The 19,278-nt window shown below is 39.4% G+C and overlaps 1 protein-coding gene and 1 long non-coding RNA gene across 12 annotated transcripts in view; one reads left to right on the top strand and one right to left on the bottom strand.

The window, feature by feature from the left end:
- The window catches only part of ITPR1 (inositol 1,4,5-trisphosphate receptor type 1), a 319,204-nt gene that overhangs the window by 125,805 nt on the left and 174,121 nt on the right, over positions 1–19,278 (bottom strand). For all 11 annotated transcript variants that reach the window (XM_072785304.1, XM_072785307.1, XM_072785308.1 and 8 more), the window contains 7 exons: positions 17,406–17,531; positions 15,171–15,371; positions 13,871–14,122; positions 12,525–12,650; positions 10,040–10,168; positions 5,545–5,665; positions 2,856–3,040 (listed from right to left, as the gene is read on the bottom strand). In XM_072785304.1, coding sequence (XP_072641405.1) covers positions 2,856–3,040; positions 5,545–5,665; positions 10,040–10,168; positions 12,525–12,650; positions 13,871–14,122; positions 15,171–15,371; positions 17,406–17,531 — 1,140 coding nt within the window. The remainder of the gene's footprint in view (positions 1–2,855; positions 3,041–5,544; positions 5,666–10,039; positions 10,169–12,524; positions 12,651–13,870; positions 14,123–15,170; positions 15,372–17,405; positions 17,532–19,278) is intronic.
- LOC140609920 (uncharacterized) lies at positions 1,669–15,840 on the top strand. Its single transcript, XR_012011652.1, has 2 exons — positions 1,669–1,948; positions 13,625–15,840. It is a non-coding gene; the product is annotated as an uncharacterized lncRNA (long non-coding RNA).

The raw sequence follows: 19,278 nt of genomic DNA on the forward strand, positions 1-19,278 counted from the left end.
TTGCATTCAGCTCAACAGGAGATCCAAATTTCACAGGGAATGTTCAAAGAAGAACTGATTTATCTTTTACCCCAAAACTGAAACGAAAACATGTGAATATTATTTTCTTATATTTAACAAAATTTGTAATCACTCAATAATATTTAGGATACATAAAGAATGCATAAATCAATCAAATTCTTTGGCAGGGGGAAATTTTCCCAATAAGAGCATACTGTAATACCCCTTAATTCATATTGACGTTCACAAAACAGTCAAAAAGAGGGTCATTTTTGCAAAATTCTCTCACTTTCCCCTTTGAGAGTACATAAAGCTCTCTATGGCATTTGCAAGGGATTGAAGCAGTTCTTCAACATCAGATTCATCAAATCCTGCATCTTTTGCGAGGTTTGAACTTTACATTGCAATTGACTTGCATTGTATTGTCAAATGTTTAACAGTCAGCAATCAAGGAGAGACCAACAGATAAGAATGGTGAAGCAATGGGTAGGGAAATATGCTGGTGTTAGGTGAGGGGGATGTATCAATGGGGTTTAATTATATAAGTAGTCAGTCTGCAAGTGAACGTTCTTACATTATGATAACTTCTGCTGTCCTAGGCAATCTTGTAACTACAGAGACTCAGACAATAAATCATTAGATAAGGAGGATCCTTTGAGCCACTAGTCAGGTCTTCATAACAAGCATTAGCTAGGTTACATATTTTATTTCCCAAGAATATATAATAAATCCAAGAAGAGCACAAGAAACTGGTGTGTTTGGTTGCAGGTAATTCATTTAGTTTGAACAGGCAAAAATATTGTGCATTCAAAGTTATGAATCTACAATATGCCTCCCCTTTAAAAATATAGTAGTCAGGAAGCACTGTATTTGTAACCAAATTATCTCTAAGACTGGTCTGTCACAGTAAGGACGAAAATATTTCCCTCACCTAAGAACTCCTTCCTACTTTCGCAGCTCTATGGGCTCCAGCCACACTAACCTTCCTTTGGTCTTTGAATGTGTCATATTCTGTCCCATATGATGTTCTTTTCACCTGCTGTTTTCTTCCCTTCTATTCCTTTCCTTAAGTAAGTCCTACATTCCTCTGATCTTGGTTCCAATGTCACTCCTCAGTAAAGCCTTCTTGGATCACCATCCCAGCTCTGGGCACAATTGGGTTCCTCAGCAGCCTTCCATAGCACTTCTCACTTCTCTGCAGCATTGTCTCTCGTCATTTTACTTGTATCCATGTGATTAGCTGACTAATGTCTGTCTTGCAAAACTCGAGAAGCTATGAAGGCAAAGATCATTTGTGGCTTTGCTCACCACTGTTACCCTAGTGCCTAGGATGAGTGGGGCCGATGAATGCATCTCTAGGCAGGTTATGTAACCTCATGAAGATTCATTTATTTTATCTAATGATAACTATTACAGTCATAACAGCAATGACAGTAATAGTAATAATCATAATAGCAGCTGTCATTGATCAAGTGTTCACTACACACCAGCTCTATTCTATGCCACATATATGTAACCGTATGTTCCAAAGATACCCACTGCAATATATCTTCTCTTGCATGTTCCTCTTACACTGTATCACTGACACTCTTCCCATCAAACGGTGGTCTATATGACCCTTCCCATGAACCTCAGTTGACACTTGTGACTGCCTTGACCAACAGAATTTGACACAAGTGATGCTATATGACTTCTGAAACCATGTCATAAAGGCATTATAGCTTCCACTGTCTGTCTGCCTCTCTCTCTCACTCTCTCAGTGCTCATCTTGGGACCTGGCACCACGCTGCAAGTAAGCACCAACCTCACGTGGGGACACTACATGTAGATGCTTCCATTGACAACTCCAGTGAGGGTCCCAACATCAACTACCCAACATATGCAAGATTTTAAGATAAGTCCAACTGCAGCTGCCATCTTACCGAAACTACTACATTCAAGACCTTGGGTAAGAAACACTTTACTGAGGCCAGCCAATCTCTAGAACAACAGAAAAGCATGAAATAATGGCTGTTGTGATGTGTTAGGCAGGCACTAAGAACAAGCCTTGTAATCCTCATATCAACCCCCTGAGGGAGGTGTTACTATTATCCTACCTTACAAATGAGGAAACTAAAGCACAGAGAAATAAAGTAACCTTCCCAAGGACACATCATTTCTAAGCAATGGAGTCGGGGTTTGACCTTAGGCACTGGCCTGAGATCATGCCCTTAACTGCTGCAGCAGGCTCAACTTTAGTGTGAGAATCTCCAACTGTGGCCCAGGTTGTGAGAGAATCCCTTGAAGAGCTTGTTAAAGAAAGATGTCAATGTTAAGATGTATGTTTAAGTGTTTCACATACACCTAATACTCACTACTCTCCCCTTAACAAAGGGACAGATATCTTCATAGGTGTTAAGAAAAAAGTACAATCCAGGTAGAAGTTAGTAATACTTTATTTTCAGTTGGAAAAAAAAAAAAGGCTTTTTTCTTAGGCATTATTATACTTATCTGATTCAAGAGGCTAAATATTCCAGGGTGATAAAAATAATGAAGCTCTCATGCCCTTATTTTAAGTATCCTTTTGTAATACTTAAATATTCCTTCCTGATAAGGGCAGAGTCCCCATTCTACATAAAGAAATCTGTAAATCAATGAATAACCTTTAAAAACCATGACTTTGTTAGGAGCTTTTCTCTTCCCAAGTAGCTTTACATTTCTTGGTCCTACATGTATTACTGTACTTGACTATCCTCTCATATGCTGACATCTCTCTATGGCCAAACTTGGGTTTTTCTCTGGCTCATGGATGCACTGCTGTGTGGGAACCACATTAGGCCAGGCTCAGGTTCACTCCTCTCTGGGCCAGGCATTACCTGCAATCTCTCAATGATATTCCGGTAGTCTCTAGAAGCCGCCAGAACAGAGTCTCTGCGAGCCGCATTGCGGGCAGTCAGCCGCCAGTTCATGGCAGTTTTCTGTACAATGTTGTGGGACTTCAGAAAGAGGTTGTTGACTTGGCTGTCGAGGTCCACAGGAATAGCAATGGCCCGGCTCTTGGCTACACAGAACAAAGAAGACTCATGAGCCTCCAACTTGCATGGGAGAAGCCCCAAAGACAGACTTAACTACCCATCACCCCTCAGGTAGATTTTTCCATGCCCAAAACATGTCACTTGCATGGCACTGAATGTGAACACTGAGGAGCTCAAATGAACTTTTCCATCCTTTGGTCAGGGATTTTCGATGTGAATTCGGGGGTTGGGGGGGAGGCAGTAGCTTAGAGATATGTTAACATATTCTAAGGTCAAAGTTTAGGCAAGTCAGTTAAACTTCAATGGTTTCTTCAGTGATTGACAGACATCCTAAGGCATCTTATGTGTTCAAACATTTTAAGAATTATCAAGATGGGGATTCATTTGGCTAACAAACTATTTTTTCCAAAAAGTCTTAGTGATATTCTACACAACAATCTACAAAATGCCAATTCAAGCCAAGCATAATACAAATGATAACATTTATAATAACATAAGCTATCCTTCCTATTTAGGCTCTTTTCTTCCCCCTCTTAAGCTCCAGTATAATCATGAGAAAAGTAACAATCAAGCCCACAAGGGGGGATGTTCTACAAGACAGCTGACCAGCATTCTTGAAGACTGTTAATGCCATAAAAAACAAGTAAAGTATGAGGCACTGTTGCAGACCAGAGGTGACTGGGGAGCTATCACAACTAAATTCAACATGGGAGCCTAGACTAAATCTTGGAACAGGTAAGGGACATTTACGAAAAAAAGTGGTGCCCAGTCTGGAGTTTAGTTTATAGCATTGGGCCAACATCTGTTTTGTAGTTTTGACCAAAACATCCTGGTGATGTAAGATGTTGACAGTAGAGGAGACTGGATGAGGAATATATGAGAACTCTGTGTGTTATCTTGGCAACTTTCCTAGAAGTCTAAAATTATTCCAAAATAAAAAGTTTAATAAAAAAAGGTAAATAAGACCAACAATCCTTTTTTCCATATGGAAAATCCAACAACCTCCAAAAAACAAGACAACGATTTCCTGTCTTCAATGCTTTGTGAGACCGGAAGCAAGGAAGGTGCTATATTACCTGAATCTAACTGCAAAAATGACACCAACACCTGGAAGAAGCAATCTGAGAAGCAACTGTTTAAATCCCAAAAAAACAAAAAACAAAAAACCACACAGTTTGAGGAAAGGAACCATCAGCCAGCCAACAAATTTCTGACACTTTAATAAAGCAGTTGAGAAATCTGGGGAAACGATACAAATAACATAAAAATAAAAACCAGGATGCATAGCATATAGTTAGCTAGCAACTATGTGCCTTGGATAATCTTTTTGAAGATAAACCATGAAAACAGTAAACTTTGGTGTGATTTTAGACAGGAGGAGGTATCCCTCAAGGAATACAGGTCTGAATTCCTGCGGTGCTGTGCTGTTTTCATGCTTTGCCACTTTACAGACATCACCTCCCTCCATCTTTTCTCAGTGCCAAGACAATTAAAACATTGCATCTTCCTAATGAGCATTGGGCTGGTCAACTCGGCAACCTGCCCAAACTTTATGCAACAACTTCGTGATGTATGATCCTGTATGGGCAGAGGAATGAGTTTTGGTGATACTTTCTCAGAGCCCTGGTTCTGAGATATCACATTATGAACCTATAATGTACACACTTTCAAAAGCCTCATCTCTTATTGTGACGTGGTGCTGTGTAAGTAATAAAAAGACACCAATACCTACCAGACAAGACTCAGGGAAATCAGGATGGGATGACTGAAATCAGGCAGGAAACCCTAATAAACACTATCTGTATTTGCTGGACAGCTATTAAACAGTGCTAAGAACCCTCCTGCTTCTTCTGCTGCCTGTCTGCAGGATCTAAATAGCTACTATGGGGAGATAACTTTTCTTAAATTTAGGCGGGAAGATGATTCCTTTGCTTAACAGTTATGAAGGGGAGCAGGACTAAGGAATAGAGTCTGATTAAGTCAGGGTGAAGGGAGCAGTAATTTTCATGACTTCCTTTCAAAGCTGCCAGTGAAATGACGAGGGAGGGGTGGGGAGGAAGGAAGGGAGCACCATTTATCATCGAGAGGCAAAAGGGATCAGTGTACCATTTCTGAGAAAGGATGTTCCTTGGGATCTGACGTGTACTTTGCAGGAAGTTTCCATAGGGTCAAATACATTTACTAGAGTAAACTAGTTTCTTGAATGAGAGACTTTTCAGAGCCTTGAATTAGCTCATGTGTACTGTGACTTGCCAAGAGTTGCCTAACATTGAACCATGCATAGATTCTTATTTTTCAAAGCCTAGCTTTCTTTGGGACTTACTGGCTCTTAACTTTGGGAGATGCTGGCTTGGTAGATAAAAGCAAGGGTTAAGCAATCAAGAAGACCTCAGTGCTAGTTCTGCCTCTGCAACTTTCTGAGAGCAGGGCTTTAGAAGAGCTAGAATAAGTGCTAAAGAAACAGCAGCCTTTATTACTATTAGGCAATTCATTTTCATTGCACTCAATCCAAACTGCACTGATATCTTACCCACATCAGAGAGCACCCGAATACAGCTCTCCACAGAGGCTTTTTGGCTTGGCATTAACCAGTTGCAGTGGTAAACTCGGAACACACCTTGCAGCAGTTGCACAAAGACAGGCTGGCGAGTCTGCAAGGAAGAGAGGCCAAGAGACAGGTGGTATGACTTTCCCGCAGATCACTGATACACTGATCAGAAACAGACATTGCACTGAACCGTGCGTTAATGGTAAGACTCTTTGCAAGAGTGAGAAGGGGTGACCAGTTATGAGCAGGATTCCAGAAGTTGCCTAGCCCAAGGAGGAAAAAATCAGAAGCATTTTAAGGTCATCTATAAACTTGACACCATCCAAGTCTGACCAGAAGAACAAACAGTGGAATCAATGTCTGAAAATGGGTATTCTTATCCAGTTACCAACTGGCTATAGGACTTGAGGCAAATTACCTCAGGTCCCTGCCCTGAGCTTTAACTTCACCCAATACATTGAATTGAGGCAGATTAACCCAAAGTTCTTTCCAGACACTATTTCCTATAAGTAGAACCTGTGTTTTTAATCAGCAAAAAACAAACTGATAAGTGGATCTCACTGAGAATGCTTACTTATTTCTAGCAATGTCTCCAATGATATTAAACAGAAGATAGTTCTGATGGTTATTCTAAGTATTCATTTACTAATAAGTTAACTCTATAGTAGGATCTATCCCTATGACAGTATAAACCTATACTCTTTTTAAAATGAAAGAACAATGTTTACTTAATCAGTTTGACAGTGATTTCTGAATGCATTTCAAAGTTATTATGGTCTTTATTCGAAGCTACCTGGGTCAGGGTAGCTTTGGACCTGGAAGGCAAGCATTATTGTGTACAGTGAGTCACTCCACTGGTTTTTAATCTGGGGGACGAGGACTTGTGTAGTCCCTCCAAAAAACAGCAAATATAGCAAAGAGAAAAAGCACTGAAAAACTTAGGTTTCTGAGATGGAAAAAAAACAACAGAAAGTGCTGGGCAGGGGGAGGAATTCTATTAGATGAAAATACAGCAGGTTAATAAAAATTCAGAACCTGTTCTATGAACAATGTTCAGAAACTTACACATAATAAGTGCCACATTCTTCAAGCAAAAAGTTCATTTAGGACCTCAACTAACAACCCTGTGGCACACGAAATTGCCTTATGCTATAAATAAAAACTGGAGCCCCAGAAACGGTAAAAGAAAGTATACAAAAGAATAATAATAATAATAAATGGTGGCAGAGCAGTGAGTTGGCTTCTTTGTGCTCCTTCCACTAAGTTCACCTGCAAACCAGAATCTCTCATTTTTTTTTAAGGAAGTACTTTCTGTTCTACACCTCACAGCCACCCAAGAGAGCAAACTGTTACTAATAGAGGACAGGATCATAGAGATCCTGAGACAATGGCTGAGAAACCCTGATATTAAGCTCCTGAGCACAAGGGTCCCATAAGAGAAGCCATTTATGGAGAATACTTCCCACGTGCTAAGTGCTTTTTGCATATCTCACTGTACCCTTCTCACCATGACCCAAGAAAGTAACAGTGGTATCATCACCCACCCCACTGGCTAGTATATGCTGGAGTTGGGATGAGAACCCAAAACCCAAACTCAAAGAAAAAAGTATCCTTTAACTAAATTTATTCAAGCGAACCAATATTTATTAGGCCTCTACTCTGTTCCCATCCAACCCCTGGATAAACAAAAGATGAATTAATTGGCCAGGGTAGCTACCTCCTAATTACCCCTTCCAATGGGCAATCTGGGGGCATGAGCTCATGTGACCTCTTGGACTAAAGAACATGGTTGCCCATCACCTTCTTCATAAAATCCTCCCTTTTCTGAGATAATGAAGCCCTGTTTGTTCTTAATCCCATCCTGTGTGTGTGATAAAGACCTTCCTCTGGCCTCTTTTGTATCTTGTCTTTAATTATTTGCACTCTGCTCAGTCCCTTTTAGTAAACAATTTCTATTTCCAGGCCACAACTTCAATCAGAAAATGTTTATATTTGGATTCTACTATTTCCCTCTCCTGAGTCTCACAGATACATTTATTATCTCAAACAGTTAACATCTACTAGGTTCCAGGCACGAAGCAAGAATAGGGACAGAGCAGCACCTGAGGCAACTGTGCACATAAGGCATAACTATGCCTTTCTTACTGTACCTTACAGTCTAGTGGGGAAAAGCACAAGTTCCTATTTATAAAGCACCTCCTATGTGACAGGCATTATGCCAGATGTTTCATAAACATTATCTCTAGTGCTCACAAAAACCTGCAAGGTTGGTATTATGTTCCTGTTTCAAATGTAAGCAAAGAGGTTCTGAAGTTCAGTGACCAAGGCAAGTCCAAAGAGCTGGTAAAGGGCAGAGTGAGGATTCGAAACCAGCTTTATCCTGCTCAAAAGTCTCCAAAATTTTATTCTTCCTTCCTGGATCCCACAGTTCCAGCTCTTCCTAGACATTCCACTGGCAACATAAATGCAACACAGACAAACCCAAGTTCACCATTTTCCTTCCTCATATGTTTGAGTTGAAAGAAAAGAAGGAAACAAACAAAAAAACAAACAAGGAAGGAAGCCAGGAAGGACGTAAAAATCTAGCTGGGGAAATGAGGCATATGATTTTCAGCATATAAACAAAAAAAGACAGGCTATGAGAGCTCCAAAAATAGTATTCCTTGAAAATAAATGCTTTAGAAATCCATTAGCTCCCCCTTAGAAAACAAAGCTAAAACCACTTTGGACTTTGTATTCTAAGTAGATATAGACAACCTGGGTCTCACTAGGAACTTACAACATTTATATTGAAGACTCATCTCTCTGACAGTTCTAGCTTATTAGGTGGTCCAAAAATTGGTTTCAGTCTAAAGGCAATATGAGCAAAGAGTAGTGACCAAGATGGAAAACCAAAACAAAAGTTCCTGTTTAATGGTTTTCCAATTAATTTGATTGATTTACTTTGACATTTTGGTTTTGCAATACTGTTTCACAATCTATAGAAGAATGGGCATTGCAGTGGTGATTGCCACTCTAAATTATAAAAAGAAGCGAGTCCAATCTTAGTAACCAAAGCAGCTTTCTTAGTTGGCTCTTGGTGTAATAGTACTTGGTGAGGAGCATGTTCTGGTCTCTAGTAACTCATGAGCTTGGTTTCTTCTTCTTCTTCTTCTTTTTTTTTTTTTTTTTTTTTTTTAAGATTTTGTTTATTTATTCATGAGAAACCCAAAGAGAGAGAGATAGGCAGAGGGGGAAGCAGGCTCCATGCAGGGAGCCCGATGCCGGACTCGATCCCGGGATTCCAGGATCACACCCTGAACTGAAGAGAGACATTCAACCGCTGAGACACCCAGGCGTCCCACGCGCTTGGTTTCCAACTGGTTTCTGCTTCCTAATTACTCAAGAATATATATAGACATTATCCCACTAAAAATTTCATACTTCAAGTTTTTGAGTCAGAGAGAAGTAGGTTGAAATCATGGTTATTCCACCTAATGGCTGTGACTCTGAGCATGGTAATTAAACTTTCTGAGTTTCACTCACTCAGCAACAAAATGAGAATAGTATCTTCTACTTCATAGGTTGCTTTGGCTTACATGAACTCTTTGTATATTAATGACATGTAACAGTATCTAATTAATGTACTGTATTATACTGACCATGAATCACCCTTCCCTTGGAGAATTTACCTTCGTTAGGATTATTTGTCTGTAGTCCAACAACCCTGGGCCTCCCATGAACCCTAGGACAGCATCTACCTCTTTCCGTGACAAGGATGGTTAATATTTCTCTTCTGACCAATGGAGACTAAGATCAGCTTTTATTCTGCAGGCTGTACGAATGCACCTGCAGTAAGACTTGCAAGGCAGTTGAGCCAGACGGAAGTTATAAAAATAAGAATGATTTTTCCAAGTCAAAGAATGAAATAATCTCCAAGGCTCCATGGATTTGTACCTTTGAAACTGGAAGTACAGTGAGAATCCTCATGCAAGGCTGCTGCAGAGCGCAACCCCAGGAGCGCCACACACAGTGGAGTACACATGTCAATGGAGTCACGCCATGTAGCAGCCCTGCTGCCATGGCTGTCACGGCCTCTCACGCTATGCACCACTTTGGATGCACTCTAGGCACACACTTGGGAGTAAGAACGGAGATCTCCAAATGTGTTTTTTAGAAAGTGTTAATAACATGCTAGCATGTATCTGAAAGCTGCTTCTCCTTCTGAGGTTGTAAAGGAGCAATCAATAAGATTGAAGGGAGAAGAAAAGGCATCTTAAGGGAAAAATAAATAAATAAATCACTGATAGAATTATCTGGTATGGAAAAGTATCCTCAGGTGCTTCTTTAGCCGAGGGGCCCTCCACAGAAAGAAAAGCATCTTGTATGAATGCCTTGCAGAATGGCTCCTGTACAGCTGCTCAGTACCAAATCTGCACCAACAGTCACTGCTGAAGCTCGGCCATGAATATTCTGCACCTGCACTTGTGTTTCTTACCTGCAGCGTCGTGCTCTGGTCTGAGAAGGGAGAACTGAAGAAGGTAGTAACAATACTCATGACAATTTCAGTAACGTACTTCTCCAAAATTGAGTCTGCATGTTTCCTGTCACTGGTGTTGTTACAGGCCTGCAAGGCAATTGGATGCTTCAGACATTAGGCCAAAACCTGCAAGTCAGTTGTAGAATTCAGAAATCTGTGACTACTCCTGCTGGATACCCTTAACAAATGAAAGGTAAAGGCTTGTAGGTCAATATTTCTACCTCTAAGATATTAAAATAACAATAACAATAAATCAAGCAGAAAAAGAAGCCAGTCAACTCAGATATAACATATTGATGGACAAAACATTAAAATTGGTATGGGCCCTAAAAGCCATTGGTTTCAAGTTCCTAGCCACGTGTGGCATATCTAAAACCTTAAAAGGCAACAAAAGGCATAGTACCTACAGTTGTCTTTACTTTCCCCTAAAAGTAAACTGTCTTCCTGGTTAAGCCATTCACCTGTTGTAGGCCATGGTTTCCTAATTCACATAATCAAGAGAATCAAATATATCAGTGAGGTCCACTGTGTGTGATATTCTCCAAATCTACAACATTCTTTCACAAAATAAAAATGTTACGGTAGCCTAACATACAGAGTTGTCAAATCACTATGTTGTACAGTGGAACTAATATAACATTATGTGTCAATTATACTTCAATTTTCAAAAAGTTACTGATTTACCAGAGGGGAGGGGAATGGGGGGACAGGGCAACTGGGTGATGGACATTAAAGAGGGCATGTGATATAATGAGCACTGGGTGTTACATAAGACTGATGAATCAGTGACCTCAACTTCTGAATGCATTATATGTTAGTTGAATTTAAATACAATTTAAATTTTTTTTTAAAAGTTACTGATTTGCAATGCTGTTGAAAGTAGTGCGCTGTGAGTCAGAGTCACTGCCTTTAAGTTTTGGGATAAGAAGAGACATCAGATTTTACTTGATTCTACTTAATTTTGCTGCTTAAAATAAGATCAGATATTTAAAAGAAAAGGTTTAGAAAATACATTTTTAAAAATCAAGTTATACTACCAAATTCAATAGTCCTACAGTTTGAGACACTAACATTGCTTATAATAAAAATTTATGAACAGCAAACAAGAATCAACTTTTATTAACTAACTACCATGTTCTAAGCTTAATGCTGAGCAGTTTGTAGGCAAATAAAGAGAATGAAGTTAGTTACTGATTTTACCTTTCTGAATAATGTCATGTAGAGGTCAGCAAAGTTAAGGTGGCTGCTTTTATAAATAAAGTTTTATTGGAACACAGCCATGCCTACGTGTTTACATATTGTCATGGCTGCTTTCAAACTACCAGGGCAGAGTTGAGTAGTTGTGATAGAGACCAGATGGCCCACAAAGCTGAACGTATTTAATATCTGGTCCTTTCCAGAAAACTCTGCTCAGCACTGATTAAAAAACAAAACAAAACAAAACAAAGCAGGGGTGCCTGAGTGGCTCAGTCAGTTAAGACTCTGACTTTGGATCTCAGCTCAGGTCTTGATCTCAGTGTCATGAGTTCAAGTCCCACACTGGGCTCCAAGACAGGTGTAGAAGCTACTTTAAAAAATATATAAAATCAAAATGAAACAGGCCTTCCATTACAATCTCTAAAACCTAGATTTATGGGGTTAAAAGACTAGGGGGAATTCGAGATTTAAAAAATACATATATGTCTGTGATACCATTACCTGAGTATTATGAAATAAAGTCCTTGATTAGGAATAAAACAAGTTCTTGTAACATTCCTTGTCTTATACTGGTAACTGTACCATGAAGCAGAAAATATGACAATCTAGGACTCTACAATGCACTTAACATTATATTTCCAAAATTAAGATTCATCTCAAAATTATCCTTTCTTGGTTACTGGCAACTTCTACCCCAAATCCACCACCACAAACCTCATACTGAATATACGGTATACCTTGTTAGGTAGTAGGTCTTGCGGGCTTAGAATTAATGTTAAGCTTAGAGCAAAAACAAATCAAGAGTATGAAGCCCCACCCAATTGCTGGGTAGGAAAACAGATGCAAAGGCAAGTGCTTTACAAAATCCTCGACACCACACTGGAGGAGAGAAATGCTCAAGCTCAGGAAGGTGTCTGAGGAGAAATATCATCACGGAAAAGAAAACTTATAAATGTGGTTTTAATTTGTCTCAGATTATTATTCACAAATCAATTCATAAGGGATGAAAGGAAAAGCAGAAATAATCCATCTTCCCTGACATGGGACGAATAAAATCTATTCTCAGCTAGGAGTAAAAGGTAGAAAGAAATGAGACATGTGCAAGGATAAGAGCCACATCTGCCTCCCTGTGCCTTACATTGGCAAGCTGAAATTATGTGGATATTTTCTTGATGCCTGCATAAGGATGTCCAGACATGCGTGAACACACACTTCTGCTCTACCCCTCCATTCCAGATAGCCTTACCCTGCAGATGTCTACGAGGAAATTCTCAAACAATTTCCACATGTGATTGCTGGTGTAAATCTCCTTCATTTCCACCTCCGTATCCACATAGCAGTGATTAAGGAAGTTAATGTATGCAATTTTAACCTGGAGATAGAAACAGACCTTTCTGGAAAAACCAATTTGATATATGTGGAATAAGAGAAATGCAAATCAAAACTATGTCAGAACAATCATTTTCATCTATCAGGTAAATAAGAGTCCAAAAGTCTGATAGAATGGTGTGTGATAAAAACACAATCTTGTCATTTTCTCCATTAAAATCACCAGTTATAACCATCTCATTATATCCACATAAGTCAGGTGAACAACCATGTAGGGCAATTACAGTACATCCATACAATAAAGTTTTTAAGTAACTATAAAAAAGGAATGTGGAATCTCTTTATGGACTGATATGAAAAGAAGAATAATGTACACAGAATATCACCTTTTGTGTTTTAAAAAGGAGGAGCAGGTAGGGAGAGGGGGAATGTCTATATACAGAATTCTAGAAGGAGGTACGAGAACATAATAAATGATTTTCTGTGGGGTGGGAGGGGACAGATTAGAAGATTTTTCATAGTTTACTCAGTCTCTTTTATTTGAACTTTTCAAAATGTATTAACTTTTCAAAAAAATCCTCTAAAACACAGTAGTATATAGGAGATACATACTACATATGCTCTAAATATATGTATATTTAGTGTAAGACATAAATTAACAGTATATATTTTAAACATACAAAGGCAAACCATATACCAAATGATCCACTTTTTTGTTGTTGTCGTTTCTGTTACTAGCCAATATACATATGCAAGGAAATGGAAAGCTTGGACGGAATCCTTTCCAAAACCTAATGGGTATTTATTATGGGTGGTGGAATTATAGATTAAGTCTCCTACTGGTTACATATAGTTTCTCAATATTTTATAATCGTCACTCATTATTTTTGCAACACAAATTTTCATTTTAAAGAATAAACCTGCAGAATAGGTCTTATATGCTCATGAACTATACCTCAACCCATTCAATCTCATTTTTCAAATATTCATTCCAATCAAATTCTCTTTGCTCAACAGGCTGAATTATTAAGTTTCCAAGAGCAGAAGCACAGCAGCAGATTCCCAGTCTTCTCAAGGAGACCACAGGAAAGACTTAACATCCCCCCAACTTTCTTCATCCACAAAATTGGCATTCGAGACAATGTTTCCACCAACTGAGATCTCAGTATGAAATGAGCTGCAGGTCTCTGCACCATGAGGTCTCATCTAGGCCAGCCACAGCTCCACACGCCATGTGCAGAGCCATGAGAAAGGCTTGCTCACCTCAGGGATGCAGTCCTCATGGGTCACGACGCGGACGATATCATCCAGTGGGAGCAGAGAGTTGCACTTTATCTCTGTGTAAACGTTCTTGCCCTCGGTACACACGGCCAAGAGCTCCACCAGGTGGATATGGTACATGAGAGGGCTGTTCTCATCCATCCGGTCCCGCTCTGACCTCATCATCTGGATCAGGGTCTGGAAAGAGGCTCTGTCGTTGTAGAACACGAGGACGTCCTCTCCCGAATTAACAAGCTATAAAAAGAACAGGGCTTGTTTATATTACAAGCCTGCAGAGGAGGTGGGGACACCATTTAAAAAATATCTATTTGCAGAGAAATAGAGATGCTCTGCCAGCATCTGCTTTCCAAAACCAGTCTCACCTATATTATTGAACTCATCTAAATTTCATTCATCGTTTCAATCAACAGATTCAGGTATATGACAGAGGCCTTAAAAAACTATCAAAGGAAGAGAAAGTCTTCAGACCAGCACTCATGTATCAAGTGGAAATGTGTATTTTAAGTTTGCACTTGCATTTCCAACCTAATAGGCTATGATTTTTCTTTTTAAAACCATTTCCATCTTTTTATGCTTGAAAAGTAATAACTCTTATGACTCTTTCATGCACTGCTTTCTCTCTTCACACTTCCAAATTATCCACTTCTCATTAAGATACACCTTCCTTTCAACCTCATCAAAAAATCAAGGCATTCTTACTTATACATTGTCCCCAGGACTGTATAGGGCTTCTCATAAATCTACTTAAGATTAAATCAATTTCAGCACTCCATGAAATACAGAAGATCCAAAAAGGGCTGGCACAGAAGTCAAAACAAATACAGTAATATTTACATAGGAACAACTCACCTTTATAAGCTCTAATTAGGTGCCAGATACTGTGATAAATACTCCACATGGATTATCTAACCTCACTGTGCCTCAGTTTTGTCTGTAAAACTGAGGACAAAGATGATACCTAACTCATAGTGCTGTGTCAAGAGATTAAATAAATGATTACATGCAAACTGATTAGAACAGTGACTAGGGTATCAGAGGCTTCCAATAAATCTTAGCTATTATTGTCACTATTATTTCACTAAGTTGGCATCTCAGCTAATACCACCACACCATCATTTTATAGGAATGGCACACTTAGGGTTGGGGAAGTCAACAGTCACACCTCCAGTAAAGTAGGATGGCCTACAATCATATCCCAGATCAATTCTTTTAATTACAGTACTCTACCTTCCACCGGAATCCTATGTTTTTTATTAGATAGGATTATAAATGCAAGTGTCACCTCAGCCATGACCATGTCTTGGCACTTTTTGATGAATTTCCCTTCTGCTTTGACGATCGTCTGCAAGAACTTTATGTACTGGACATTTCGACCATGAGTCTCAATGCAGTGGACAAAGTGCTGGACAACTCTCTCGTTGATCTCACTGCAGAGCTGGAAATTGTTCATGAAGATGTGCTGCATGGTTACTGCCTCCAGGATCTGGCACAAGAGTGAGGGCAGGAGCACAGGGAAATGGTCAAAACTCTGTGGCTAGAGCAGAGTACAAAGTGAGAAAGATAGTCTACCAAAACACACAGAGAGAAGAATTTAAATCCACAAAGAGGTATTCTCCTTTCTCACTTTCTGCCATCTTTTTAAATCATAATAAACACACAGAAAGGGAAACAAATCACTAGTATTCAACTCAATGAACTACACAGGAAACCCCAGCACCCAGATCAAGAAACGAAATGCCTCGTCACCCAATTTAACTCCTGTTTTGATTTCTGCAACCACAGATGAGTTTTGCCTGCTTTTGAGCCTCATATACTCTCTCCTGTCTGGTTTCTTTTGCTCAAAATTTGCATTTTGCAATGCTGTCAACATGTTGTTGCATGTACCAGCAGTTTGCTCATGGTCAGTGCTATGTATAGTCCGTGGCATGAATAAACTACAATGTGCTTATCTAGTCTATTGCTCATGGGCATTTGGGGGCGTGTCCAGTTTTAGGTAAGTAGTTAATACTACACTCAGTACAAATAGTGCTGCTTTGGGCATTCCTGAATGTGTCTTCTGGTAAACTTTCATATATGTGCATTTCTGTTGGGTTGACACCCAAGAGTGGAATTGCTGGGTTGTAGAGCATAAACGTCTAGCTTGGTAAAGTACTGCCCAACAGCTTTCAAAAAATGAGAACAATTTCCATTTTACACTACAGCTTTTCCACACCCTTGCAGATTTATAGTGTTCTTGGTGTTTTTGGTCTTAGTCATACTTTGTTGTGCAAATTTTAGTTAATTTACACTTCTCTGCCGATTACCTTGTCCTGTTGTCTAGATTTCCTCTATGGATGATTTCATTTTAAACTTTTTTTTACCCATTTAAAAAAAAGTGGGTTGTCCTTTTCATTATTGACTTTTTTGAGTTTGTTATATATTCCGGATAGGACTTCTTTACTGGACACATGCAATGCAAATGTCTTCTCCCACCCTCTGGTTTGCCTGTGGATGATCTTAATGATGTCATTTGGTGAACTGAACTTTTAAAAGAAGTCCAGTTTATTGATATGTTCCTTTATAATTAGTGCTGTTCGTATACTGTGTAATCAAACTTCACTTACCACCAGGTCATCAAGATATTTTCATGTTATCTTCTAGGAAGATTATTCTGTTTTTTGTTTTTTTTTTTTTAAACCCAGAGTTACTGAGTTTTATGTTTAGTGTGAGGCAGGGGACTTTAAACTTTTTATCTTCTGTCTTTTCTTTTCCCATACATAACAAAGAGGGAGTATTACTCCCTAGTCTAGCAGTCCTTTCCTCCAAAGCTCTAGTGGTCCTAATGAATGTGTGTATGCACGTGTATTTACAAGGATGTCCTCTGTAGAAAGATTGACAAAGCCAGTAGACATTGCCTAAATGTTCACTAATATGGGGATGGCTTTTAAAAAGTTACAGCCAAACTACGAATGCCATGTAGCCATTACAAAGTCTCATCAAAAATGAGAAAAATTTATATATCTATGACTTGCAAAAATAGCCACAATGTATTAAGTGAAAAAAGCAAAGTCCAAAATCAAGTGCAGAGTCCATCACCATTTTTCTTTAAAAAAAAATGCACAACACATACTTTTAAAATATATCTTACAATTATGCTTTATATGAATATATTATATATTTGTATGTACATAATGTATTATGTATACAGAAAACTTTATGCATGATCTCAGAAGGATATGGCTGGAGAGTGAGAACCAGCAACTCTTTGGTGCTAAAATTGGATGTAATGAAGAATATTAAGAGAAAATATAAATATCTTACATTGCCCTACCATCTCCTCCCTTCCTTTCCTGCCTTCTCCCCTAAAAAGATGGGGAGTATTTATGTCCTCCTGAGAGTTGGTCCCGATGTTCCCCTTGGAATGAATGTTGCATTATAACAAGTCCCCATGGTCACAATAGCAAAAGCACAAGTTGCTCTTCGTACTGCTTCCTGCCCTCCTCCCCTCACAGGTTTCCAAACCAGCCTTAACTCTTACCCCTGGGTTAAGAAACAGGTTTATGTGTTTGTGTAGCAAGGCTTGATTCTGCTGGTTGCCTGCACAGAAATTCTGCAGAAATTCATGAGCCAGCCTCATTATCTCCTGCATCTTGGTATCTTCAGCCTATATGGAAGGAGGGAGATGAAAAACAGGTTGAAAATAGGGCCAGGCTGTGGACAATATAAGGTCAGTAGGAGACAGCACATATTGCTAGGCCAGCAGACCTCATTCTATGACACATCCATCACCTGCCAAGTGGAGTTCTGAAGGTGTGTCCTGAGTGCGTGTTGTGTGAAAATATTGGGGTGCTGGGTGCTGCACTGCTGAAACTGCAAAGAAGCCAGTAACTTATTCAATTCTCTTATGTTCTCTTCCACTAGCCGGCAGATTACAAAAATTATTTGGGAAAAATGCAATACAGAGTGGAAGCTGAGAGGGAGTCTCTGGATTCCATTTCTAGCAATTTCCGAAATTTCTGAATCCCCCATTTCTGAGAACAGAGTGAAAGCAGAGCAGCAGCTGACTGATCACTGTTGGTGAGCCTACATCACCCCAGCTCTTGGGCTCAACCTTTTTAATCTGCCTAACATATGCATGTATGCATTAACTTTTGGCAAGAGATAACACGTTAGTCTAGAAATATCTTTAGATTATAAATCTAGGCAAATATACCTGTCATAATCCTTTCCTTGTCACCCCAGCATCAAATTTAACCTAAGAGTTAGTTTTCCCATCTGCAAGATGGGATAATATTTGCCCCAGGCATTTCACACAGCTGATTATGTGATTCTCATTTCCTACAGTAAAAAACAAATACTCAGTAGTTGTAAAGCATTAGATGCCCCATGATAAGAAAATGGATTAAAACCTACTGACCGATTCTAAACAAGAAAACTTTTAATACAGTAAAAATGAAAGGAGAATTCCAGTAACGGAATCATCCCTCCTATTCATTTAGCTCACAGTAGCCTCCCTATGTCTTCTCATATATACTACCTCTTTTCAGAGGCCAGAGAGTCTAGCAGTTAGGAAGGCAGGCCCTGAAACCAGACTGCTTAGCTCTTATCCTGGATCTGCCACTCACCACTGGATGATGTTGGGCAAGCTACTTAACTCTTCAAGGCCTCCGTCTCCTCATCTGTAAGATGGAGGTAATACAAATGCACACTTCATATGGTTGTCATGAAGATTAAGTGACAAAATCCATGTCAAGTGCTCAGATGGTAATCACACAATCAATGTTAGCTATTGGTTTTGCTCTAGACCAAGGTTCAGACAGATACTCTAGGCTTTGTGGGTCGAAAAGCGAAAGAGAGGACATTAGGCTGGTACCACTAAGAATATAACTATTTAAAAATGGAACAATCATTCTTAGCTAATATGCTGTATAAAAGCAGGTGGTGGGCTAGATTTGGTTCATGTCTGCAGTTTGCTCACCATGGTCTAGATAATAATCCTGGGAGAAAACAGGACACATCTGTCAGAACAACTAACAGAAGGAATCTGAGCTACCAGCTTTAACAATCTAAAACGAGCAAGTTTAAGGGGACATTAATAGCAAATCCCCATACAACAAAGTAGATACTACATTTGTCTCCCACTAACAGAGAAAGTGGCATACCTTCCAGCTCTTAGAAATCAGAGGCCTTGGGACAGGGAGACACTGCTGGTTGACAGCAGTAATCTCAAACAGTTCTGTACTCTTTGACTTCTTCAGCTAAAGGGAGACTCTGCTGGGGCTCATGGAAACTAAAGGCTTCATCATGTGAAATGGATTTTTACAAGGCAGGCAAGCTCTAAAGACCTCACATAACCAGAAGGTATATCTGCTCTCAACCAGTAACACACACACACACACACACACACACAC

This window comes from Canis lupus, chromosome 19, assembly GCF_048164855.1.
Source record: "Canis lupus baileyi chromosome 19, mCanLup2.hap1, whole genome shotgun sequence".
Taxonomy (NCBI): domain Eukaryota; kingdom Metazoa; phylum Chordata; class Mammalia; order Carnivora; family Canidae; genus Canis; species Canis lupus.